Source organism: Terrapene carolina, unplaced genomic scaffold (assembly GCF_002925995.2).
Source record: "Terrapene carolina triunguis isolate 2854851 unplaced genomic scaffold, T_m_triunguis-2.0 Scaffold951, whole genome shotgun sequence".
NCBI lineage: Eukaryota > Metazoa > Chordata > Testudines > Emydidae > Terrapene > Terrapene triunguis.
Window position 1 is genome coordinate 1,436,771 of NW_020665302.1, and position 27,751 is coordinate 1,464,521.

At 51.0% G+C, this 27,751-nt stretch overlaps 1 protein-coding gene across 1 annotated transcript in view; it reads left to right on the top strand.

The window, feature by feature from the left end:
- The window catches only part of OSBP2 (oxysterol binding protein 2), a 417,386-nt gene that overhangs the window by 265,919 nt on the left and 123,716 nt on the right, over nucleotides 1–27,751 (top strand). The window contains exon 4 of the mRNA XM_026661193.2: nucleotides 9,491–9,741. Within this exon, the coding sequence (XP_026516978.1) occupies nucleotides 9,491–9,741 (251 nt within the window). The remainder of the gene's footprint in view (nucleotides 1–9,490; nucleotides 9,742–27,751) is intronic.

The window sequence follows — 27,751 nt, forward strand, 5'->3', positions numbered from 1 at the left end:
CACTCTCTGTCCCAGGGATCTGCTTGTGAGCTGTTGTCGTGCTGACATCACTGCAGCTTAGCAGCGCGTATGCCCTTCTTTCCCCTGCCGTGCGCCTCACGTCTCAGCCTGACTCGGGAATCCTTCAAGGGCATTTTGTAGCTTGGTGGTTACAAACACTAGACCTGATCTTTTGCCCTCAGTAGCCATGATTCATCTTACCTTCTGGCTGTGTGAATTGCTTCCGAAGTTTGTCATCTGCCTCTGGGCCTCGGGGGCCCAGCTCTGGATTGCAGACAGATTGGTTGGCCATGGTGTGCGATACTGAACTGGGGCTCTCTGTCACACGATTCACTGCATTTTGCTGCTTTCCCTGCATTCCAGCAGGGGCTCTCGGGTCTGTTCTCTCGTCCGGCTGAGGCTGGAGGGAGTCTATAATGTCGCATGAGCCTCAGCTCTGCATCACAATTACTTCCCTGTCCCTATGACACCCTGACTAAATAGCATCAGAATCTGGGCGTTTGGCAGCAAGAGTCAGTTTTCCCAGCTGCTGACATGTCCCCAGTTCCTCCTTTTTCAAAATGTCGGTGAGTGAGTGAGGAGCTGGTGGATCTGCTCTGAGCCAGCCACGGTGCAGATGGGCACAGTGCAGGCTTCCCCCAGACCTCTGCCAGGAGCTCAGGCTGTCTGACGTGATTGCCATTGAGCACAATGGGTTCAGTGCGTGCCTGCTCGCCCTGCCACTCTAGCACTGTTCTCGGTTGTTCCAGTTCCAGTGCTCTCCAGGAACCTGTCTCCCGGTGCATTCTGGGAGATATTTAAAGCCCACCAGTCCCCTCTGGGGCAGTAGAGGGAGGACTAGTGGACCGGGTTCAACTTGTCCATGTCCACACTGGCACTAAACTGGGTCGAGTTTAAACTGAACAGCTTCCTAAACCTGCTGAGAGCTAGTTACCCCGGCTGGCTTTCCGAATGCTTGTAAACTTCTTGATGCTCTTTTGTGTGAGGACGCGAGGTGTTTTGCACACTCTAGGGGGTTAGACTGGTTCCAAATGGCCAATGTCTTATTGCAGCCAGGGCTGTAGGGGTGTTGTGCAGGTTAATAATGGACATGCGGTGTTTTCAGCACGTACGTGTTGAATGGATTGCTTCCCTTCACCCAAGAGGGGGCATTTCAAGGGATGCTGGATAAAGCACTTGGGGATGGAAGATGCCCCTATATACAAAGTTATTATTATCTAGTATGATCACAGTGGAAAGACCACTTTCTCCACGTGGCCATGTAACGTGCTCTGGACTGCAGCTCAACACACTTCCCAGCCTGCTGCACTTAGTCTTCATTAGCACTTGGGGTTGATTGTCCTCCTGTGCTACCCAAATTGCTCTGATGCCTGTGTTAAAAACACTGCTTGGTTGGTTTAAAACCAGGGCTGTTTCTCCTTCAGTTTCTGTCACTGACCCACGAGCTGTGGAATCAGTGTGCTACTGTTGAATGATGGCTGAACACCCGTCTCAACAGTATCATCTTATCAATAAGCTAGGGATAAAACACTGCATCCATTTATCAGACGGAAGGCAGGAGTTCAGGCAGCAGCTGGGCCGGTCGTTCCAGTCCAGTGAAGCCATCCTGCTCTGACTGTAACTGAGGCATCTTGGAAGGCTCTCAGCTCTGGCGCACACCTTGGACTCTCTTGCCATGTAAGAATTGGTTGACACTCAGCCTTCTCCCTTCTGTTCCCTGCATGCCGTGCCAGGCAGAGACGCTTCAGAGAACATGCCCTGCTCTCATTCCCGGGGCTGCTTCGCTTGCCTGACGAGAGTTGGCGGGATTAACTGTGGGAAGAAATTCATCCCATGGCCATGCACGGACTTTGATTAGGTTTGCAACTGGTAGGAGGTGTTTCTTGTAGCTCCAAAACATGGGACCGCGCTCACTGATGGCATAAGCTGGGCAGCTTGATTGACAGCTCTGAATTCAGCCCTATGACTTCTCATTGCCAGAGATAAGTAATTCAACTCCTGGAGGTTTGGCATGGGAGCCTGAGGCGCCATCCTCAGATTAGTCACATGTACGCCAGGATCCTGCCTCTAACTAGGACACGTGGGCCCTGCGTTCGGCTGCTCAGTTTGGCGCTTTGTCTTCACATGCTTACTTAGCTGCCTTGGGCCAAGGGCAGCTCCTGTATACACCAGTGCAAGCCTTTTGCCTTGGTGTAGTCACATGCTTTAGGGAGCCAGTTTAAAGGCCCAAGTACAGAATCTGGATGTCCCATTTTAAATGTCCATGTTTGAAAATCCGGCTCAGAACATGTACATTCAAGCTGCTCTAGCTCCAGCTCACCATCCAACTTATGCACCAGCTGAAATCAGCGGAGAGGCTCCTTCTAAGGGTCTCCAGCTTTGAGCTCACCACAGGTAGAGGCTGGAGGACAGGTGTTCTCAAGCGTGAGCCCAAGCTCTGGAATTCATTTTCCAGTTTGTTCCGGCAAAGCGCAGGCTTGCTGACCTTCTGAGCAGGCTCGGGGCTAATCTCGCCACTCGGCCTTACTCCGGGGACTCGGTGTTGTTCCTCTTGTGGACTGGGGGTTGATTTGGAGTTGACATTTGTCACTATTTATCATCTCCTTTGTGCAGATGTACACAGAGAGAGCTGCCGCACACCTGTGTTGTCAGTCGGTAAATACTGTGCTTTAGAGGATGGACAGGTCATGGAACTGCCTCCAGAAAGGGAGACCCTGGGCAGAGACAGCCGCCTCCCCACACAGTCCCGAAGCACAGGGTAACTGGCATATGCCTCACAACATCTGGGGCATGACTCCCTGTGTGATGTAAGGATACAAACTGGTGGACAGAGTGTCTTAGCACTGGAATTACAGCCACCACTCAGCCCTTCCCAGACCTTGGCCACTTCATAGAATCATAGAATATCAGGGTTGGAAGGGACCTCAGGAGGTCATCTAGTCCAACCCCCTGCTCAAAGCAGGACCAATCCCCGACTAAATCATCCCAGCCAGGGCTTTGTCAAGCCTTACCTTAAAAACCTCTAAGGAAGAAGATTCCACCACCTCCCTAGGTAACGCATTCCAGTGCTTCACCACCCTCCTATTGAAAAAGTTTTTCCTAATATCCAACCTAAACCTTCCCCACTGCAACTTGAGACCATTACTTCTTGTTCTGTCATCTGCTACCACTGAGAACAGTCTAGATCCATCCTCTTTGGAACCCCCCTTCAGGTAGTTGAAAGCAGCTATCAAATCCCCCCTCATTCTTCTCTTCTGCAGACTAAACAATCCCAGTTCCCTCAGCCTCTCCTCATAAGTCATGTGCTCCAGCCCCCTAATCAGTTTTGTTGCCCTCCGCTGGACTCTTTCCAATTTTTCCACATCCTTCTTGTGGTGTGGGGCCCAAAACTGGACACAGTATTCCAGATGAGGCCTCACCAATGTCGAATAGAGGGGAATGATCACATCCCTCAATCTGCTGGCAATGCCCCTACTTATACAGCCCAAAATGCCATTAGCCTTCTTGGCAACAAGGGCACACTGTTGACTCATATCCAGCTTCTCATCCACTGTAACCCCTAGGTCCTTTTCTGCAGAACTGCTGCCTAGCCATTTGGTCCCTAGTCTGTAGCAGTGCATGGGATTCTTCCGTTCTAAGTGCAGGACTCTGCACTTGTCCTTGTTAAACCTCATCAGATTTCTTTTGGCCCAATCCTCTAATTTGTCTAGATCCCTCTGTATCCTATCCCTACCCTCCAGCGTATCTACCACTCCTCCCAGTTCAGTGTCATCTGCAAACTTACTGAGGGTGCAGTCCACGCCATCCTCCAGATCATTAATGAAGATATTGAACAAAATTGGCCCCCAGACCGACCCTTGGGGGACTCCGCTTGATACCGGCTGCCAACTAGACATGGAGCCGTTGATCACTACCGGTTGAGCCTGACGATCTAGCCAGCTTTCTATCCACCTTGTAGTCCATTCATCCAGCCCATACTTCTTTAACTTGCTGGCAAGAATACTGTGGGAGACCGTATCAAAAGCTTTGCTAAAGTCAAGGAACAACACTTGGGCTCATGCTGAGTAGAACGGGATCACTTCACTCTTTGGAGGGCTGTCTTTTGTAACGTTACGCTTCTTAAAAAAAATAGAATTGCTCGAAAATCAATGGGACAGAGTGTCCCTGCTCCTGGGGATGTGATGGGGGATGGACGGAGAGTCCCTGCTCCTGTGGGGACAGGGACAGAACACATCTACTCACAGGGCTGTGGGGAATGGGAGGCACACCTGCAGCCAATGTGCAGGGGAAATGAAGTGCACATGCACCAGCGGGAGGAGGATAAGGACGGAGTGCAGCTGCACCCGAGGGGGGGGACGTGCACCAGCGGGAGGAGGATGAGGACGGAGTGCAGCTGCACCCGAGGGGGGGGACGTGCACCAGCGGGAGGAGGATGAGGACGGAGTGCAGCTGCACCCGGGGGAGGACGTGCACCAGCGGGAGGGGGATGAGGATGGAGTGCAGCTGCACCCGAGGGGGGGACGTGCACCAGCGGGAGGGGGATGAGGACGGAGTGCAGCTGCACCCGAGGGGGGGACGTGCACCAGGGGGAGGAGGATGAGGACGGAGTGCAGCTGCACCCGGGGGGGGGAAGGGGGGGACGTGCACCAGCGGGAGGGGGATGAGGACGGAGTGCAGCTGCACCTGAGGGGGGGACATGCACCAGCGGGAGGGGGATGAGGACGGAGTGCGGCTGCACCCAGGGGTGGGACAGGCACCAGCGGGAGGGGGATGAGGACGGAGTGCAGCTGCACCCGAGAGATGATGGGGGACAGGGTGCACTTACTTCTGGGGACATCGTTGGGCACACAGCTGACAACTGCTCAGACCCAGCCCAAAGCCATAGTTGTGTGGCAGGGGTCACTGTTTGGTGTCATTGGGGTGCAGTGGGGGCCTTCCCTGGTGTAGCAGAGCAATGCCTCGCGGACTTGGTGTTGCCCCGGGTGGTTGGGCGTGATGTTGGGAAGTGACGCGGTGATGCCTGCAGCTCAGGGCTCTGGGCCTGCCCTCCAAGCTCAGCCTGCAAGGCAGATCCAAGGGACATGAATTGTGGCCAGGATGGTGACCGTGTGGAGCCGAGTCAATGCAGCATGACTATCTTCAATGGGACCCATGTTCCGTAACACAGGATCTGTATATGGGGGGGTGCATAGCTGAGCTGCAGATGCTCCAAAACCAGTCCTGGAACCTCTGTAGTGTCAGGGCTGTTCTCCGTTTCTCCGTTCGTCTTCTTGGTGGATTTTTTGCTGATGTCTCTGATCCCTGCTTAGAGCCTCTTGATCCCCCAACTTGCGCTTGACTCCACCTGCCTAGGGAAGGGAGAATGGCACATTTTAAAGAAACTCATCACATTACACCCATTACTCATTGCTTGTTTAAAATCCCACAATGTTTTTAAGATACAAAAATAATCACCATTTCCGTTGCATTTCAGTGATGTTGAACATACTCCCCTTCTGCAGTGAACTGCCGGTTTTATTGTTGTTGTTGTAAATATTAAATGGATATTTCCTTACATGGTAACATTCATGGAAGTCATCCTTCCCTCCCCAAAAGGTCACCTGCCTGAGGCCTGTGCGTGAGCGCTCAAAGCCCCACACAATGTATAACCTCCTCTTTCGGCTTGCAGCAAGCAGCTGCCAGCACTGTGCTACCTGTGTGGCACTGACTGAGGCCAGGACGCTGAAGGCAAGAGTTGGTTATGAAAACAGATTAAAAATGTGGATAGGACTCTTGTGTAAAACTATAATTAAGCAGCCAAAAAAGAATCTGAAGAGCAACTAGCATGAGACACAAAACTAACAGCAATTTTTTTAAGTACATCAAAAGCAGGAAGCCTGCCAATCGGTGGGGCCACTGGACAATTGAGGTGCTAAGGAAGCACTCAAGGACGACCAGTTCATTGCAGAGAAGCTAAATGAATTCTTTGCATTGGTCTTCACTGCAGAGGATGTGAGGCAGATTCCCCCTGAGCCGTTCTTTTTAAGTGACAAAACTGTCCCAGATTGAGATGTCAGTAGAGGAGGTTCTTGAACAAATTGATCAATTAAACAGTAATAAGTCACCAGAAGCAGATAGGATTCACCCAAGAGTTCTGAAAAAACTCAAATATGAAATTGCAGAACTACTAACTGTGATATGTAACCTATCATTTAAATCAGCTTCTGTACCAGAGGGCTAATGTAATGCTGATTTTTTTAAAAAGGTTCCAGAGGTGATCCTGGCAATTATAGGCAGCATAATATAGTATAAAGTATCAGGCAGATCGATAATTCTGTTCTCTACCATAGTTTTAATCAGACACTTTGATGAACACAATATGTTGGGGAAGAGTCAACACAGCTTCTGTTAAGGGAAATCATGCCTCACCAATCTATTAGAATTCTCTGTGGGTGTCAACAAACGTGGATGAGGGTGATCCAGTGGACATCGTGTACTTGGACTTTCAGAAAGCTTTTGACAAGGTCTTCCACCAAAGGCTCTTAAGCAAAGAAAACTGTTATGGGATAAGAGGGAAGGTCCTCTCATGGATCGGTAACTGGTTAAAAGATAGAAAACAAAGGGTAGGAATAAATCGGGGGGGGGGGGCAAACTGAGCCTGAGAAGGAGCCAGAATTTACCAATGTACGTTGCCAAAGAGCCACAGTACTACGTCAGCAGCCCCCCATCAGCTCCTCCCCGCACCTCCCAATGAGCTGTTTCCTGGCATGCAGGAGACTCTGGGGGGGAAATGGGGAAGGAGCGAGGGCATGGCAGGCTCAGGGGAGGGGGCGGGAAGGGGTGGAGTAGGGGCAGAGCCAGGGGTTGAGCAGTGAGCACCCCCCGGCACATTGGAAAGTTGGAGCCTGTAGCTCCAGTCCCGGAGTCGGTGCCTAGACAAGGAGCCGCATATTAACTTCTGAAGAGCCGCATGTGGCTCCAGAGCACCAGGTTGGCCACTCCTGGAATAAATGGTCCGTTTTCACGGTGTAGAAAGATAACTAGTGGAGTCCCCCAAGGAGCCATACTGGGACTAATACTGTTCAACATGTTCATAAATGATCTAGCAAAAGGGGTAAACTGTGAGGTGGCAAAGTTTGCAGATGATACAAAATTACTCAAGTTGGCTAAGTCCAAAGCTGACTGCGAAGAGTTACTAAGGGATCTCACAGAACTGGGTGACTGGGCAACAAAATGGCAGATGAAATTCAGTGTTGATAAATGCAAAGTAATGGACATTGGAAAACATAATCCCAACTATACATATAAAATGATGGGGTCTAAATTAGCTGTTACCACTCAAGAAAGAGATCTTGGAGTCATTGTGGATAGTTCTCTGAAAACATCTGTTCCATGTGCAGCAGGAGTAAAAAAAAGCTAATGTTAGGAATCGTTAGGAAATGGATAGATAATAAGAAAGAAAAAATCATATTACCACTAGATAAATCCATAGTATGTCCACACCTTGAATAGTGCATGCAGTTTTTGTTGCCCTATCTTAAAAAAGATAAATTAGAATTGGAAACAGTACAGAAAAGGGCAACAAAAATGATTAGGGGCATGGAGCAACTTCCATATGAGGAGAGATTAATAAGACTGGGACTGTTCATTTTAGAAGAGAGATGACTAAGGGGGGATATGATAGAGGTCTATAAAATCATGACTGGTGTGGAGAACGTGAAGAATGGTTATTTTCCCCTTCACATAACACAAGAACCAGGAGTTCTTAATAGGCAGCAGGTTTAAATCAAAATAAGGAGTACTTCTTTACACAACACTCAATCACCCTGTGGAAGTCGTTGCCAGGGGATGTTGTGAAGGCCAAAAGTATAACAGGGTTCAAAAAATAATTAGAGAAGTTCATGGAGGTTAGGTTCATCACTGGCTATTAGCCAAAATGGTCAGAGATGTAACTCCATGGTCTAGGTGTCCCTAAATCTCTGACTGCCAGAAGCTGGGACTGGATGACAGGGGATGGATCACTCGATACATTGCCCTGTTCTGTTCATTACCTCTGAAGCATCTGGCACCAGCCACTGTCAGAAGACAGGACACTGGGCTAGATGGACCATTGATCTGACCTACTATGGCCATTTTTATGTTATTATGTAAGTTTTTGAGACTTAACCCTTAGGGAATAGCTCATCCTTATTAAATTCATCAGGGCTTTATATGGCAATCACTCTGAGCCCTGTAGTATTCAGTGAAGAGTGCTCTCCTTTCTGTAGAACTTTGAAAACATCCTGTACTCCCCGTCTACAGGATTACATAGGCTGGTTTCAAGGGGCTATAGAAAGGCTGTTATTCTATCCTGAGTGTCTAGGACCTTTCCATGTGGGTGAAACTTGAAACCACCAAGAACAGAATCATTTTCCTTATGAAAGACAGGCGTTTCGGCGCTCCCGGCGGGTGCGTCTACACAGCTTTTTGGAGCAACCCGCCCAGCCCAGGTCGATAAGTTGATGGGCTCAGACTCGTGCTCTAAAAAATAGCTGGCTAGTCAGTGCTTGGAGCTGAGGCTGAAGCTCGGGCTCGGACCCCAGCTGCCTCCCAAGGCTTTAGAGCCTGAGCTGCAGCCTAAGCCGTGAGTCCAAATCGCTGTCTACAGCACGAGCCTGCTCGCCCCATCTGTGCACCCCCCGGGAAGCTCGCTCCAAAATGCGGTGTAGACGCACCCGCAGTGGTTCCGTCTGTCCCAGGGTCACACCGCTGGAGGCACAAATTCTGATCCAAACTGCGCATTTGTGCTAATGACCCACGTGGTTTGGCTAATCACGGTCCAGGGTGTTATGATGGGAACTGGGGTGGGGGATAACTCCCCACACCTGCTGTTGTGGGACTTGGCCCTGTGTGACTCTAGCTCTCCTGCCCCCTGCATGGCAGTTAGCCTCTATAGCCTAGTGAGGTCACTGGGAGTTTTCCTGCTGACGTCTCTGAGCTTTGGATCAGATCATTACAATATTGTTCTTGTTTGGCTGCAGGAGACTGGCCACTCCTGGCCTAAACTCACCCCAGTGCGTAGGTATTCGCCCTGGCCTTGTTACTCCCTGTGCCTGGTGCTCTCCTTCCCGCGGCGCGGCGGTCTCAGGGGGAGCTGGAAATGTAAGGAAAGAGCACCCAGACATGCGGGGCTGCCTGGGGACGCTGGCTGGCTGCTCTTTTCACAGACAGACATGCTCTGCACTGACCCTGCCTCCGAAGTCCAGGAAGAGCTTGGCTCCAGGAGGATTGGAAGCAGGAGGGGGAATAGGCGCTCCGTGTGTGGAGCAGAGAGGGAAGAGCTGTCCCCAAGGGCAGGGTGCAGGCACTTGCTCCCTCAGCCCCAGCCCAACGGCTGCAAGAGCCGGCACTCAGCACAAGCGAGGAGCCCTTCATTCACTTCCACTGCACAGCCTGACTTCAGGGTTTAGTACAGTCCGGTGGTAACCATGGAAACCGTTTTTCTCTCCACCCCCCTCTCCCCCCTTTCCAGATGACTCGGGTGATGAGGAACCAGCCTCGCAGTCTGACAAGAGCGAGCTGCACAGCACTCTGAAAAGCCTCGCCAGTAAGCTGGAGGATCTAAGCACGTGCAATGACCTTATTGCCAAGCACGGGGCAGCTCTCCAGAGGTCCCTGAGTGAGCTGGAGAACCTGAAGCTGCCTGCCGAGAGCGGGGAGAAGATCAAAGCCGTCAATGAGCGAGCCACCCTCTTCCGGATCACCTCCAATGCTATGATCAATGTAAGTGCTCGGTCGCTTTGAGTTCTCGTGGAAATCCTGGCAGTAGCAGGGATGTGGGCAGGGGCTTGGCTTGCCTGCGGCGTGTGTAACTCCTCACCGGTCCCTGCATTCAGTGAACAGCTGCGTGCCAGGTAAACGCCGTGCATGAGTGTGCGTGTGCTCCACGGTTCTGTTCAGAAGAGGACAAGGAGGCATTCGCTCCCCACGGTCTGCTGCTCTCCTTCCCTTTGTCTTCATTCCTGTCCTCCCCCAGTACGTGAAGTGTCTTTCCCCCCTCCCTGGCCCCGTTTCCTCTCCATGCTTTTCACACAGGAGGAGGGAATGGCAAAGGCTTTCGTGTCGGATTAGTGTTGGGATGGGCGCTCCGGGAGCGGTTTGGAGGTTAGTTGAGGCTCGGGTGCCATTTATTCCGGCTGCACAGCAGTTAACAAGCCAGAGAGGATTCAAACTTGACAAGGCACAGCAGAGAGACGAGAAGCCGGGCTGCTTAATGGTCTGTAGTGTAATGTGTTCATGGACCCATTCGGAACGGCTGTGACCGCGGCTAGATAAGCTAAGTCTGCACAAACCACTTATGGGAGAGGCGTCTCCAAAATGTCCCAGTGGTCAGCCACAGGCTGGAATTGGAACTGGCTCTCTAGCCATTCTGTGGGGAGCAGGTAGCTTGCTACCTGGCTAGCACAGCAGGTCGGGGCTGATGTACCGTGGGTTCATTCCCACTGCAGATTCAGATCCTCAGCTGGCATAAATGCATATTGACTTCAGAGGAGCTGCCATAGCATACACCAGCTGGGGATCTAGCCCTTAGCGTTTAAATGCCAGGACAGTGACCTGGAGCAGAGGTGCCCAAATGCACGGCTGTGGCTTCTCCTTGTTTATTTATTGCAGGTCATGTCCTCCTGACCAGCCAATCAGTGTTCACACACCCCACCGCACCCTGCAGGGCAGTGCAGAGCTCTTATGTTGTGGTTGTCCTGCATATTGGGGAATTCTGATTGGCTGCCTTCATGGTGAAACGTTCTCTGATGGTCGGGGTAGGGTGACCAGACAGCAAATGTGAAAAATCGGGACAGGGGGTGGGGGGTAATAGGAGTCTATATAAGAAAAAGACCCAAAAATCAGGCCTGTCCCTATAAAATCGGGATATCTGGTCACCTTAGGTGGGGGGGAGGGGTGTGGTTATTTTTTCCTGCAGGGAGGAAGGGGCAGAAATTCCATAAAGGAAGCAAAATGTTAACGGTAAAGAGGGGAATGATTGATAATGAATGAATGCCGCCTGGTGGAGATCCCGATCCTGGTTCTGAATGAATGATGCATGGAGGTGCGTAGCCAGCACCTCTCCTAGGCAGTCAGGGCACTAGAGAATTCCACCTGGTCCAGTGTCAAGAATTAAAGTGTTCACCAGCCACCCCAATCAAAGGCTAACCCCTCCTCCCTTACCCCACTCAACCGACCACCCCAGGAAAAGGCTGGGGAAAGAAGCTTTGCAGTGTCCTTCCCCTTCTTCTCAGCAGGGGCACTACACCTGTTCAGCTTTGCTGGGTGCTACCTTCAACCACACCTTACCTTTTCGTGGTGCTCTTGCACCTTAAGATGTATCTTGACAGTGAGTAATCATTTATGGTGTTATCCTGCCCAGCCTATCAGACGGGCAGTGTGCTCCAGTTGTCAGGACAGCAGGCTTGGAATCAGGAGATCTGGATTTTATGTCCTGCTCTAATATTGACTCACTGTATGATCTTGGGCCACTCTGTGCCTCAGTTTCCCCATTGTCAACATGGGGGTAATGACACTGACCCTCCCATGAGATGTGCAGATGAAAAGCACTGTGAGCCAGAGTCTACTACCCTCCCTCACACTGTGTCACTGGACCCTGCACAGTGTCAGGGTGTCAGAATCTGGCCCTGTACAAGTATAAATTATTACCAAAGAAAAGTACGGAACCAAAACATCTCCTCGCAACAGATGAAGGTAAAGTGCCGATGTGACCATGCTGATTGTTTTAGGTCTGTCAGCTGCCTCTGATACCACTGACTTCAAGGTAGTGTGTGGCCATTGATGCCACCGACTGCGAGGTAGAGCGTGGCCATTGATACCACCGACTGCGAGGTATTTTTGATGTGCCTGTGATCCCTGGCAGGCATAAATGGAGCCACCCTGGCGTGGCTCCACCCCTTTGTCTAGGAGAGGTCCCAGACATAAGTTGTGGGCAGTTCTCGCCTGTGGGGTTCTGCAGGGTCTCATGCTGTCAGCTCCCGTTCAGAGTGCACATGAAGCCCTGAGGAGGTTTAATGAGTAGGGGTCGGCTGTGGTGGTTTTAGTGTGCTGAGGACACGCAGTCCTCTCGCTCTCTCCTTGCTGTGAAATGGCTGTCCCGGGGAATGATTTAGGAGGTAGCTGGCTGAGCCTCAGTCCAGGAATGACTGAACTGATGGTAGCAGACTGGAAGATGCAATGAGCAGTTGGCAGAGACTCAAGGAGCAGCCTCCACTGAGGGAATACCCCTCCCATTTGTTTCCCTCAGTCACAGTTTAGGATTGTTGTTCGATCCAGGGCTGCTCCTAAATGCTCCAGCAGCGTCTGTGGCCGAGTGCTTTTTTCCTTGTGTGTCTAGTGAAGAGCACATGGCCTTTGTCCACCTGAGATTAACTTGCTGCCACGTGCTCGACGTGGGGTTACAACTTGGACCATCTGAGAGCTGATGCTCGGGCAGAATGTGGCAGCTGCCTTTGCTAAGCAGAAGTCGATATCATGAGCACATTATACCAGCGCTCCGGAATCAGCATTAGCTGCCAGTTGGCTTCCAGGTGGAGTTTAAGGGGTTAGTTTGGGCTTGCAAAATCCTAAATAATTTGAGCCCAGATTAGTTTAGAGATTCCTTTCCCCTCTTTACTGCTCCCCTTGTTGTCTGTGGAGGCGCTGGTTTATATGGGAGAGGTTCTGAATTCTGAAACTTGCTCCCCACTTTGGTCCATTGTTTATTGGTAAAGCATGTTGCAGAGCTCTCCTGCTCGAGTGTTTGGGTCGGAGTGGAGGAAGGTGTTCTTGTGGGAGGTCTGGGTTTTGTGCTTTTAGTCAGGAGTACAGCCAGCATGGGCTACATCGCATTGTACATCATGTATTTGTGGGTTTTATCTGGTTGGGTCTGATCTGATTGTGTGAATGGCCCTAGAGCCATGGAGAGGAATGTCCAACAAGCAGAAACAAAATAGATACATAGATAGATAAAATAGTATTGCCGCCCTCTTTCTGTAAGCTTGCTGTACGCTCCTCAGGGAGGTGGGGTGAACTGAGCATGTTCCAGACATGCTGGTGTGACAGATTTATGTTACCAATCTGCCTGAGGTGTCAGGTGATCAGGCTGAGGCCGCAGGATCTTTAGGGGAGGAGATAACGGAGCACACCAAGTGTCTACATTTTAAAGCTTTATTAATAAAATAACAGCGGAGAGTGCTGGGGATCCCCCACGTCACTCAGAGGAAGGAAGAGAGCGTTAGTGCCCCAAGCCCTGGCCCACTTTCATACTCACACCCGCACTACCCAAGGCTGGCCAAGCCTGGGTGTAAGGTAAGAAGAAGAGGGGGAGGGGTGAACGGGAGTTCTTGTCCTGTGCATGGGTCGTCCAGGGTCCGCTGTTAATCTCTGACTTGCTTTGGCTCTCAGGAGGGTTTTTAAGTCCTGGGTTCTTTTGGGGGCGTTTCGTTCAGGGATCTCTGCTCCTGGTGCTCTTTGTACCAGTCCAAACCGGCTTTCTGTGGCCTTCTCAGCTTTCCCAAACCACACCAGCTCCAGGGATGCAAGACTTTGTTTTCCCCTTCGCCGTCTCGTTTGTTTTTGCAGTCCCTGCAGTCCTGCTCAGTTCAGTTCTTCTCTTCTCATGGCTGGCTGGGGTTGGGGAAGATAGGCTTGTCGAGCACCGTGACTTTGGACTGGGGCCAGCGTCTTATCTTCAGACTGAGCTAGCTGAAGCATCGAGTTAACCCGTTCTCTGCTCTCTTCCTCCCCCTTCAGCCTTTCGCAACCTGCAAAGGAATCTTCCACTCCACACTCACAGCTTTAATCCTTTAACCCTTCCCAAAATGCCTTGCGAGGGAGGGGGCCGTGGGGGTGTGACACTGGGCCCCATGCAGCTCTGCCTTCCTCTAGGGTAAACTGGGAGTGACTCCTCTGCCTTCGATGGCATTTCTTTGGGTTTACACTGGGGTAAAGGAGAGCAGAATTTGGCTCTCTTTGTCCCCATGTTAGTGCTGTGTAAGATGGGAGAGGAAGGCTTGTCAGCAGAAAGACCGCAGCAGCACATGCCAGCTAATTACTTTTTTAGGAGAGGTTGAAATGGTGGACTCAGAGTCTGGAAGTCTTGTGCCCCGGCTGGCTTCCCAATGATCTCCACCCAGAGTTCCCTTCCTCTTGCTCAGGAAGGGGGTCGAATGCCCCAGAAGGGAAGTCCGTTGCCAGGGGAGGGGCCAGCCAAAGGGATTTTGTCTGGAATATCGTACAGCGATGGAGATAGCTATCTGCCTTAAGTACTTACCTGACCCCCACTACCATGGTATTGGCGTTTACAGTCTGTAATGTAGTTATCCTCACAACCCCCTGCGCAGTACCGAAGGATTACTATCCTCATGGGGCGGGGGGTAGCTGAGACACAGAGAGACTAAGTGACTTGCCCAAGATCCCACACGAAATCTGTGGCAGAGAAAGGACTTGGGCCCAGGTCTCCCAAGTCCTAGGCTATTGACCGAACTGGTGGGTCGTCCTTCCTCTCCTCTCCACTAATAATGATTAAATATTACATAGCCGTGTTGGTGAGACAGTGCAACTGCCTTTGAGGCCAGTTGAGCCTCACCAAGGAGCAGGCTGATGTCCGTGTGTGGGGCTATGAAGAGCGATAAGCAGGAGGCACGGAAAGCCAAGGAGCAATCTGCTCTGGAGGAGTGGGAGGTGCATAAAAATAAGGAGAAACCAATTAAGAGGCTAATTAGCGGAGCTATGATGAAAAGCACCATGCTGTGCTGCAGAGGCTATTCCAGTGAGCAGAGAAGGAGCCCTTGGAATAATTTTGCCAGCAGACGGAAGGTAAGAGAGACTCACACGTCAGAGGAAACCAGTTTGGGAGTCAGGAAGAGTTTAAAAAGCTGTAGGTGGAGCTGGAAATAGGTTCCTAATGGGGATGGATTGTGCTACTGTGACGTTCAGGGGCAGCTAAGCTATCCGTCTGGCTAATGTCTGCGGTTCTTTTTTAGTCAGGCACCAGTCTGAGCAAATGTTTGAGTGCAAATATATGGGCTGAATTTGGCTTGCCCCAGTTGCTCAGGTACCACATTGAATTCAATGGTACCACTCAGGAGGGAGGAGAACAGGTTTGAGCCCCTTGCCTGACCAGTCAGTAAGGAATTAATTCCTTTTATTCTTTAAGGGTTAGCTAGAGCCACCCATCTCCAGGAGCAGCAGGTGCCAGGTGCCTGCGGACTGGGGTGGGTTTCAGTAGGCCAGTAGCAAGGTTTGAGAATGCCCAAGGAGCAGACTCTTTAGGTGAAGGGACTTCAGACAGGTTTGCCCAGTAATAATCCATCTTAAAATGCCACTAAAATAGATTCTTCTGTCTCCCAAATGGCCCATGTCCTCGTGTGTTCTCCCCACCCCAGCAGAGCGCAGGAGAGGGAAAGCAATTCAAGGTGGGCCGAGCCACGGAGCTCAGAAGCAGAACTGAGCTATGGAAGGGCAGAGTGTTGTGATGCCGACCCATCTCTAAAGGGAGAGTCACGTCCCCTGGAACAGGCTCCGAGCCCGACAGCCTTTCCCAGACGGGATCTGCTGACACAGAACCTGGGCCCTGGTTTCCGTGCTGAGCTCCACTCTCCCTGGCACTGTGCTGGAGAGAAAGAGCTCACACAGGAAGCTCCTCTGACACCTTCCCTCCTACTGGCCTTGAGCTCCTGCATTCCTTCTCATCCTCATGCCATTGCCTGGGGAAGGATGTTAACATCTAGCCCCTTGGTTCCTGCTTCCAAGCTCACGCGAGTAACAGAACAGAGCTGGAGGAGAGAAATAAAGGAGCCCAGGCGCCTGGTAAGAGTTCCGGACACTGTTCAGGGGATGCTCACATCAGCACAAGCACGTCCACCAAAGTGCTCCCAGAGAAGGTAGCTTCTTGGTGCCCCCCTCATCCACGCAGCATACACCAGCTAGCCCACGCCCTCCTCGCCCAGTGCCTCTGAACCCCCAGGGGATACTAGGTACGAAATAAACCCCACTCCCGTTGGTGGGAGCTAAAGGACCAGCTGTCGGTCCATATGGTCACGGGAGACCGCCTACCAGCCAGCTTGGCTGTGGGAGGGTTGCACAGAAAGAGCAGAAGCTCCAATGCCAGAAGAATGAGCCAAACAGCAGCTGGGGTCAGAAGCACTAACTGGGCCCAGGGGCTCTATGAGGAAGGGCCCAAGTCGGGGGAGAGGGAGGGTATTTTAACACCCATGTTATTTGTATTACTAGGGTGTTTGGTCTAGGCCCAGTAACTATCCCTCTTCCCGAGTTACTGAGAGCCAGTTCATTGTGTGACCACCTCTGCCTTCCTCCTGCACGTCTCTCAGTGCCCTCAATCCCCATTGGCTGCACTGCTTGTGGAGGGAGCTCAGCTTTTCCCAGGAGACTGCATTAGCAGAGGGAGTGGAGATCCATCGAAAGTACAATATTGTTATTGTACCAGGCACCCGTCCGGTTTCACCTCTGGGCATAGGAAGCATGGGCCTGCCCAGGAGAGGGCCAGCAGTGGGGAAGCCAATTCCTGATGGTAGGAGCTCTTGTTGAGAAGGAGGCTGAGCTGATTGCTCCTGGAGAAGAGAAGCCCTGGAACTCAGCTTCTGCTCTTACCTTTTGTTCTTCCTGTTGGGAGCTTTTCTTGTTTCACAGAGTTGAAGCTCACAGTGAAATGAGCTGTCCCCATGAGTACATGGCGGAGGGACAAAGGCCATCTTCTGCCCTTGGAGTCCAGGGGGGAGATCCCACAGAACTCAGGAGAGGTCCTCCATGTTTGCACTGGGGGAGACCAGAACTGTTCTGCTAAAGGGAGGGAACCAAACGAATGTCCAGTCTGAACGGCAGGGAACAGAGTCCAGCTTTAGGAGCTGGTGTATCCACCAGTGGCATTTGCTATTGGGAGAAAACGCAATGCCACTGAGGTATGTCACCCTGGCCACAAGAGTCACAGTTTCCATAGAAATAAGGGACATGTGGTCAGCGTGGCCCAGTGTGAGATCTTGTGGGACGTGTCATGCAGGACAACACGGGCCCAAGAGTACAACATGGGTCACTGCCGTGGGCTTCCAAACTCTGCACAAAAAGACAGTTATCAGACAATGAGGGGATTGACATGAGGGCGTGAGAAGACCATCCATTGGCCTCAGTCTTCAGGTCAGAAGAACTCTTCAGGTGCCATAATTAGCCATTATAGAAGAATGCTCAGAGACGCTGTGTGATGAAACAGTTGTGGATTATCTTGTGCCCAGAGGATCCCAGTGCACTTAACAGTCTTTGCAAACTGTTTGACAAGCTATAAATAGAGGAATCATGTCACCTGTTGAAATGCAGCCACTTCTGGGGTAGTATGCAGCAGCCATTTAACAGCACACAGCAACACTATCCAGCAGTTTAGGATTGAAGTGAAGAAGAATCCTGTCATCAACTGAAATCATAGGGGGGAATTTTAAGTATGCTCGATACAATTAGTCCAATAGAAACTTGATCATTATCAACCTTTCCCCTGAAATAACTTCTTCCCTGTCAGAAGATTTGCCAGAACTCTGTGTTATTCAGGGGCAGTCACCTTGCAGGGAGGGTGAATGATGAGAGGATAGGTAATCCCAACCCACAGCAGCCAGATGGAGTGTTGGAATCAGCTATTAAAAGGTCTAGCTAGTGTCATGTGTGTCTGTGAGTGGGGCGGTTGACCCTGATAACCAGCTAATTGATGGGCACGTGCGATGTGCAATTCACTTGTCAGAACAATAATCCGGCGGGATCTGGGCTTGGGCTTTCCTCTCTGACAGCGTTCACACGTGCACACTAACTGCCTCGCAGTGGCTGCTGTGGAGGAGAAACATTGCCATGGGACTCATGTCAGTAAATCAGATCCTGTCTAGCTGGAGTAACATAATCTGCGGAAAGGAAGGTCTATTCTAATTTGATGGCCATTACCAGCGCCTTTATGTTGTCACGATTCATTGAATTACCGTCACCATTTATCTCTATCAGGAGCCCTGGGGGCCATGCCTGATCTCAGCTGTGCTGCTTGAACTAAGGTCTGGCTTCGCAGGCACCTGCTGTCTCCTGTTCCATGCGGAAGCTCCCTGTCCCGTGTGTGGGAGTTTCCTCTAGTCTCCGTGCACTTATGTGTGATGATGTGTCAGGGTGCGGTGATGTAACATCATCACACAAATGCCATCAGCCAGTGACACACATGATATAACTCTGCTGTGTGATGGATTTGTCCACAAGGAAAGGAACTTGCTGAAATGCAGCCACCTTTGGGGTGGGACACAGCAGCCGTTTAACTGCACACAGCAACATGCCACAACAGTTTAGTACTGAAGTGAAGAATCCGCAGTGCCATACTTCATTCAGCCAGTGGGGTCATTGTTGAGCCCCTTCAAGGCTCCTGGATCCTATTAGTCTGGGAGCAAGAGGGTCTGGCCCGGACTAAAAGCCAAGTTTCCCACATGGCATGCTGAGCCTGAGCGTCAGGCTGTGAGCAAAGCTAGCACCCGGGGCCCTTGATGGCCAGAATTTTCAAACTTGGGTGCCTAAAGTTAGGTACCGAGATAAGCAGCCTGATTTCCAGTGGAGCTGAGCCCTGCGGGTGCTCAAACAAGCTGACAACCAGGACAATTTTAGTGAGGTACTTCCCACTCCTGGACTGCCAGGGCTTCTCTTCTTTACTTGTAAACACCTGCTTTCCAATGTGCCCACAGCAGTCATTAATTCCCACTCACTTACACTCCCACCCACTCACTTTTGCTGCAGTTAGTGCTTGTTGGCTCTTGGGGAGTGTTTATTACAGTGCCAGCACAGACAGCATTCATTCCCCAGCTGGGCCCTTGGGGTGGGAAGCACAGCTCGCCTTGGGGATCGACTGGAACGTGGGCACATTCAGTGCCGCATTCCAGCAAACGGAGCGGCTGTGAGGGGCGGGGGTCCTACCAGTGCAGTGGAATGCGGCTTTGCTTCCCCAGGGCTCCGCTCAGCAGGAAGCAGCAGTATTCACTGGGAAGGTGTGATGCTTTCCCTGGGCTCTAGCTCCTCCTGGCGCCACCCGGCTGGCTGTGCTCTGCTCTCTGCTTGTACCCTGCAATCCGCATGCCAGTTGTCATCTCTTGCCTTTGTCCCATCTGAGGGCGCTCACGGCATGCATTGCTGATGACCCGGGGTGGAGACGTGTCTCTGGTGGGGTGCTGACACACGGCATTTCGCACTCCCTTGGTTTGTCCTGGTTATGCTTGGGCCTATCAGCACTTACTGTTGCCATCAGGGGAAGGGATTTCTGGCAGCTCCCCCAGCGTAAACGCGACTCCTGTGCAAACTCGCTGCTTTAACCCATGCTGGCTTTCCAGCCGGGAGCTAGTCACATGAGAATGGCCAGCAGGTGGGCACAAGGCCAAGTGAAAACACCAGCCCATCATCATCTGAACAACTCTGGAGCTTGCCTGGTGACTTCAGCTGGGAACTACCAATTCTGTCCATCCTGGGATAAGCACTTAATGCTGTGCCTAATCTGGGCTGAGGTTGTTTGAAAGTAGATGGGGCACAACCCTGTATCTTGCTGAGCTGTGCTTGTCACAGAGGGGACAGAAAGTTGGATCTAGGCACCTCCCCACTCCCTGGGCACTGGGGCTGGCTGTTGGGGCATTGGTTGGGGGTGCACTGCTGGCCTGGAATCACCACACCCTTGCCGCTCCCTATACTAGGGCACAGGAGTCAGCTGGGCTGGCTGCACACCGGGGTGTGGGGGGGAGGGTTCCCTTTTGTCAGGGAAATCCTCAACTGCCCCCTTAGGGCAGCTCTGCAGCTGCTTTCCATGGGGGAGTGGGGCTCATCGCTGGAGGAGGGCTCGGGATCCAGCTGTCAGAGAGAGCGAGTGAGTGGCGAGAGCCAGCAGGGCTGCATGGATTGTTTGGGTTTTCTCAGTTTGTACTGAATCAGCTGGGATTGAGAACTTCCTTCCTCTGGCCCCTTCGAGTTCAACCCCACCCATTGCAGCGGCTGTGATGGGGTCATAGGGGGTAGCAGGGGAATGGAGCATTTCCCAAGAGGGAGGTGGTGGCATCTCCCCTGCCCCTCTGCCCCCCTTGCTGGCATCTGCAGGTGTGGGCCCCTCTCTGTATGTGCAGAGGACAACTGAAATGAGGAAATGTTGTGTAAATTCATTGTTACTTTACTAAGAAGCTAACCCTCCTGCGAGAGGGATTAATCTGTAATCCTAAACCCATGTCAATAGTGGACCAAAATCTGCTCTCAGTCAATCTGGAGTAACTGCATTGAAACTAACAGAGTTTCTCTGGGTTTACACTGGTGTAGCTGAGATCACATTCTGGCCCAGGGAGTAATTTTTAATGACTTCTTTTAGTGACGCACAAACCACTGTACATGTCTGGATGTCTGATTTAAATGCCACTTCCAGCTAATAAGCCAGCAGAGTGTGATCAAATAGACTCCAGCACTTCGCAGTGCTTTTTAAATGGTCTGTAGCTCTACTTGCCAGGGCTTCCTCATCCATCATTAGTAATTCTTCGGCCTAGTCTACACCTAAAATTTAGATCAACCTAACTCCGTTGCTCAGGGCCATGAAAAATGTCACACCTGTGCAATGTAATTAGGTCAACCCAACCCACAGTGTAGACACAGCTAGGTCGACGGGAGAATTCTTCCATGGACTTAGCAACCACCTCTCGGGGAGGTGGATTCCCTCTGTCAGTGGTTCTCAACCAGGGGTACACGTACCCCTGGGGGAATGCAGAGGGCTTCCAGGGGGTACATAAACTCATCTTGGTACTTGCCTAGTTTTACAACGGACTACATAAAAAGCACCAGCGAAGTCAGTACAAACTAAAATTTCAGACAGACAATTACTTGTTTATCCTGTTCTGTAAACTATATACTGAAATGTAAGTACAGTATTTATATCCCATGGTAAAAATGAGAAAGTTAGCAATTGTTCAGTAACCGTGTGCTGTGACACGATTGTATTTGTAGGTCTGATTTTGTAAGCAAGTACTTTTCAGGTGAGGTGAAACTTGGGGTACACAAGACAAATCAGAGCCCTGAAAGGGGTCCAGCAGGCTGGAAGGTTGAGAGCCGCTGTCCTACGTCAGTGGAAAAAGCCCTTCCATCAGTGCAGGAACCATCTACGCTACAGTGCTACAGCAGCATGTCTGCAGCGCCGTAGCTGTGCCACTGTAGCCACAGCAGTGTGGACACACCCATCTCCTTAGAAAGTGCTGACTCCCTCCCCACCCAGTAAAAGAAATAAGCAGCTGTCAACACGTGTGCTAGAGTAGTGCAGGCAGCCTCAGTTCTTCCCTTTCCACCCCTACCCCGCTTTTAGGTGTTCAGAACTCCGCTGGGGCCACGTCAGAGGGACCAGATGTGCGCAGATGCCTGGTTTTTGTTTTATAGATTGACATTGCTGTACCACACGCCCATTTGCCCTGAGCCCCCTGGCCCCAGGCGTTGGTTCTTGCAAGGTCCCATTTGCTCCGGAAATCAGGGAAAGTGAGAGAAAATCTTCAGTTAGAATTACGTATTGTAAACTCTCCCAGAGCTGAGCTGACACTGACACTTTTGGGAGTTGTTGGCATGGACCAAAGGCAAGCTAGAAGCCTCGGTTTGATTCCAAGCTAGTGATGGATTGCTGGTTGCTGGGTGGTGGGATTTTGGCATCAGCAGTAAATCAGCCCAGTGTCATGCAGTGCCATGTCATTTAATCCTCCAGGGGGGAAGATGGGGCATTAAGACACTTCTTAAACTTCAGTGGCAAGTTACTTGCTTCTGGCTGCCTCACATCACCCACCCCTGTTTGTGTATTGTCTGTTTGCAGATAGATCCCTTCTCTCTTCTTCTAAAGGCTTTTCTTGATGAGACCCTTCATAAGGTGTGCGTGTGGTACCTGGCCTGCAAAATCAAACACAGACGGTTCCTCACGCTTGTTTGCCTGGAAAATGTAGAGCACATTATTGGCACTATCTAGCCCAGTACCCAACTTCTTCTGCCTGAAGCGTGAACACATTATTCCAAACAGGCCCAGGGGCCACAGCCAACACTTGGGCTGGATCCTCTGCTCTGTTCTCCCCCTCTGGGGATGTCTACACAGCAGAGACAAACCCGCAGCTGGCCCATGGCAGCCAACCTGGGCTGCAGGCGTTTCACTGCTGTGTAGACGTCCAGGCTCGGACTGGAGCCCAAGCTCTGGGACCCTCCCACCCCACAGGATCCTAGAGCCTGGGCTCCAGCCTGAGGCCAGATATCTACACAGCAGTGAAACAAGCCCGAGTCAGCTGACATAGGCCAGCCGCAGGTGTCTAGCTGCTGTGTAGACGTACCCTTTGTGCTGTTCGGGTGACACAGAAGGAACAGAAACCACCTACATCTGCTCAGTGGTACCAGATGACAGAACAAGGAGCAGTGGTCTCAAGTTGCAGTGGGGGAGGTTTAGGTTGGATATTAGGAAAAACTTTTTCACTAGGAGGATGGTGAAGCACTGGAATGGGTTACCTAGGGAGGTGGTGGAATCTCCTTCCTTAGAGGTTTTTAAGGTCAGGCTTGAGAAAGCCCTGGCTGGGATGATTTAGTTGGGGTTGGTCCTGCTTTGCGCAGGGGATTGGACTAGATGACCTCCTGAGGTCCCTTCCAACCCTGATATTCTATGATTCTATGATTCATAGTAGAGCTGGGAAACTGCATATTAGTTCCACAAAAAACGTTGAGGTTTTGGAAATTTTTTCATTCCAGACCAGGATGAAAAGCAAAACCTTGGAATTATTGATGAACCAGAAATTCCCCAATATTTCCAGGAACATTTCAAGTGTTTCCAAAACAGAATACGTTCCCTGGGCTCCTGGCTTCTCGATAACTTGCCCCAGGGGCTGCCACCGACCAGGGGCTCCCAGGGCTGCCTCACTTCCATTGGAAGCTTTGTTGAGAATGTGTCAATCTCCGTGAAAATGTCCAGCCAGCTGGACCTACTAGTCCCCTGCGGGGGGCTCCTCCTGCACTGGGGAATCCCACCCTCTGTAGCTAGTTCCCAAACCTGCCTCCTGGCAGCCCCTTGTCTAGGGCTGAGGGTCAGGGACTGTTAACTAGTTACTGGTTCTCAGCTTCTCCTCTTTCCCCCCAACCTCTCCTGGACTGCCCTGGCTTGGGGAGGGGAGCCCTTCTTTGCCTGGCGCTCATCAAGCTCCTAGCTTGCTCCCCCGGGGCTCCCCCAGCCAGCTGTGAAGCAGGCAGTGGGGCAGGGAGCAGCCAGACCGACTCTCTCCTCCCTCTCTGCAATGCAGCGGGCATCCAGCAGGGGAGCTGCTGAGCAGTGGCAGCAGGGAGGGGACAGCAGTTGCTCTGGGGCCACTTGGCTCTCACCAGAGCTCCTGCTGAGTCTGCTGCGGAAGCGCTGCCTCCGTCTGCATCCCCATGGCGGGTGGGCTTGATCAGACACGGCAGTTTGGGAATCACAGGGGGCAGCTCAGAGACCACAGCCCAGTTCATAAACATACACCAGGTCCTAGCGCCATCCTGCTGGAGCAGTGTTTTCTCCAGGAATTGAAATTGGGGGAGGGGGGTGTCAGGGCCGATGAGGGGTGAGACCGTGAGGGTGAAGGTGGGCTGTCTGGCACCATTGTAAAAACTGAAAAATGCTTCATGACCATTTTATTAGATTTAACTCGTGTGTCCGGTACTTCCATTCCTTCTATTGATATGCTCATTAGTTCATTCACATGACCAGGCAGAAGGTGACGTCTTTCAGAACACAAAATTCTATTCAATGATGTAAAAGAACGCTCAACTGTAGCTGTTGTGACTGGGAGTAGCAAGAGATGAATTCCTACTTCTTTCATCCCAGGAAACAGAACACAAAGATCGGGTCAAGCCACTAGTGATGATAAAAAAGAAGTTGAAGTCAAATCTTCATTCATTTGTCGTATGATATTCCACTCTGTGTTCAACTTCTCTATTCTGTCCCGAGCACATGGCAGCCCCATTGCTGGTAGTACCTCACTCCACTCAACTGTCGGTGTTTTATAGGACAGGGATCTGTAAAAGCTACATGGAGGTTAAGTAGAATTTAGAAATCACTGTTGTAGATTTGTAAGAATCAAGTCTGTACTTTTTCAGCTGGCTTAACAAACACTTCTTGTCCTCTTCACTTAAGGAGTTAATATAAGTACCTTCATTAGTCAGCTTCTGGACTGAAGTCTTTGCTTCTTCCAGTACTTTTTCAATGGATAACTCTCTGATTGATCCAAATGTAGCTTCTATTGCTGGACAAAGATCTACTACTGTTGTAGCCGATGCCTGGATGGCATTGTGTAATGACCCAAGTGGTTTCAACAGTAGACTTACAAGAGAGAGAATGGCAATAGTCTTCTCTGAACATAGTAGCAAAAGTAATCCACCAGCCTCACTACTTAGATCCATCCCATCTTGGTAGATACTTACCAAAGCCAGTAATAATGGCTGGAGTAATTTTAAGACAACAGCCAAGGATCGCTCATGAGAAAGCCAGTGGGTTTTCCCAGGTTGGACTAATTTGAACTTCAGTCCCAGTGTATCTTCTATATTTTCCAAGATATTCAGTCTTTTTGGACTCTTGCTGAAAAAAAGAATATAATGAAGACATTACATTTATAGCTTTTTAAATGTCTTTTGAAGAGTCTGCAGCTCGTACTAGTGCTAGTTGGAGTAGATGGCCTCTGCAGTGTGTATAGGAGAGATTAGGGTTACACTTTTCTCTGAGCAAAGCTTGTACTCCACCATGTCTTCCAGAGAAGTTTGCAGCTCCATCAAATGCACAAGCAGCCATCTGTTTGGGATCCAATTGACAAGCATTTAACTCTTCTAAGATGTGGGTTGTCACAGATGCAGCCGATGTGTCTTCTATAACTTGAACATCTAGAAATGCATCTACTGGCCTACCCCTGACATCAAGATAACGTACACAATGACTTAATACTTGATGCCCATTTGCATCGGTGCATTCATCAGCCATATATGCACATTTTTTTGAATGTTGTGAGAGAGTTCTTCACTTTTTCAACTGTTGAGTCTTGCACTGTTGCACCACATGCTTCTAGTCAGTCAGTTTCTTGCAAAAAGAGAGCATTTGCTGGTCTTGTTCGGAACCAGTGTTCAACTTCAGGATGAACAAGTGACAATGCACTTAACATTGGCCTCCAGTTTGTAGTGTGTGGTATCTCTTGCTTAAATAGAAAGTAGGATGCCACAGACATTTTTGTTCGCATGAACTGTATTGTGTCTCCAGCATTCTTAACAGCCTCATTAACATTCACTGGTGTTGTCCTTGGTCAGTGGAGACTCAGAGTTCAGAGGTGCTTTCACATGAGTTCACCTCCCAGGTGGGGGGCAAGAAGGCACCTTGCTTGTTCCTCCAGCTGCTCCCTGTTCGCTCTGCCCACTGCTGTTCGTTGTGCCACCGTTCACTCCATCGCTCTGTTGCCAATGGCCCTGCGCCGTCACCATCTGCTGCCACCTGCCACTGTGACCTCTGCGAGTTGGTCTCTTGTGGTTCCATCCAGCTCTCAGTGATTTCAGCTGAGCTCTCAGTGGGGGAACCTCGCTGCTAGTGCAGGCTGGGCCGTCTCTTCCACAGAAACACTGTCCCACAGCAGGTCTCAGCACTTAGACCTGATTATCAGTGATTTCAGCTGCAGTGGTCACTGAACAAAACTAAAGACTATCTATGGAGCCTAATCAGCTCTGTCTTTAAACAGTGGAGAGGGGCAGGTCAAACAGTACTTGTGACGGAGGCAGACCATTAAGCAAAACACCTGTCCCCACCCTCTCTCTTGATGCCCTCAATCAGCACAGGCTAAGTACAGTTCTACTGCCCTTTACTCAGACAATAAGAATAACAACATTTCATTCCCCCCCCTCCCCCGCATTCAAGTGATTTGTAACCCAACCCCAGCCAAAATCTATCACTTGGGCAACACAGCTTGGTTTGCTGGATACGTAGGTAGGTTAGGTGTGAATGTAAATACAGTCTGGTGCTGAAGCCTTTCCCCCCAGCCCCAGCTCATCACTAGCTGTCAGGGAGAGCTCATTTAGACTTCGCTTACAAATCATCATTTGAAATTATTAGGTTGGCCAACATCACCAGAATGAATGCACTGACATTGTCATAAAAAACAACAGCTGTATCAGGAAGCTAGTCTATGTTCATACTTTTCAAATCTATGATACTTTTTCAGATACACGTGTTTGATCATACACTGTATATGGTTTTAAAGTGTGTATTAATGTTTCAATTTCAATTCAGGTTTCCAAACAATCACTAAATTGGCAACACTGCATGTAACTAGTTCACAAAACTGGTCTGGAAGGGGTGTTGGGAAAATTCAGGGGGAGCGAAGGGAAATCCCTGCACTGGAGGCTGCCAGGGACTCCGGCTGGACACCCCACTCTCCATCAAATCCTGCAAGTCCAGGAATTTTCTGCCTTGTGACGCAGGCCCTGTCTCGTAGTAGGAAGCCCAGTCCAGACTCCATTGTCCTGGTGCCCTGTACTCGTGAACGGGCGCTTGGGACATTTGCTATAGTCAATGAATATCTAGGGGGTTCTGTAGTTCCTTTGTCTGTGTCATTCATAGAGACACTTCCTGCATATCCTGACCCAAATCTAATCCTCCTCAGGTGGAAGAGCAGCAGTGGGGCCGCCCCACGCTCTTCCCCAGCTGCGGAGTTTGCCATAGAATCCGGCACTGGGCCCGCGTGTCCCAGAACGCTGCTGTTTGGCCATGGGTTGCTCTCGTTCACTGCAGCCAGGCACCCAGCAGTTCGCTCCCTTCTCCCTGCCCTGGCGTGACCTGACTGCAGCAGCCTCATTGTCTCCAGCTTTGCCCATAAAAGGGGAGTTAATTGGATTATCAGTGCAGAGCCGGAGTGCAGCTCACAAATATTTCCGGCCTGTTCTTTCAGCCTGTGTGCAGGAGACCAGGGCTGGCCCGGCGGGATCACTGGGGCCAGAGGTGAGGGGGGGAGTAATCAGGTCCAGCCAGGAGGGGCCGCTGGAGCTGGGGAGCAAGACTGGCTGTAGGAGCTGGACTAGTATTTAGGCTGTGGTTGACTTAGACCCCTCTTTGTGTGTGCCACGGAAGGGAGAGAGCTCTGAGCTGGCTTCAGCTGCTCTCCCTCCAGCCTCCTAGGACTCTGCTGCTCCCCGCCCGCTCTCCTGCCAAGACGGGGCAGCTGGGCAGAAAAGCTTCTCACGTCATCTTGAAGCTACTTCCCCAGTGGATAAACCTGGTGACTGATGCCTGCAGAGGGAGACAGTCAGGGGAGAGCAGCAGGATGGCAGATGGCTGTGTGTCTGGGGTCTCTCCAGGGGTTGGGTCGAGGAGCTCTTGCCGTGGATCGCCTCCACGTTTGCTTTCCTCCTCGTACAGAAATACATAAACCGCTGCCCCATGGCAGCAGCATGCATCACGCCCATTCTCATTGCCCCAGGGGTGGGCGCTCCTCCTGCAGACTTGGGTCCATTGAGCCGTGTAGTATGGGCCAGTGTGCGCAGCTCACGCTGCAGCCAATAAAAACCGACATGTGCAGTGATCCTTGTGTGAGTAGCCACTTGTTCGCGTGTGGCCAGGCAGTGCCCTCTGCTCTGCGTGTGCGACTCCCTGGAGCCAGTGGCAGCTCTGCTCATTCTCTGAGGGCAGCATTGGCCCTTCCTGTCAGCTGATGCTCTGGTACCACGCCGAACTGTACTCACGAACAACTGACAGTGCTTGTGC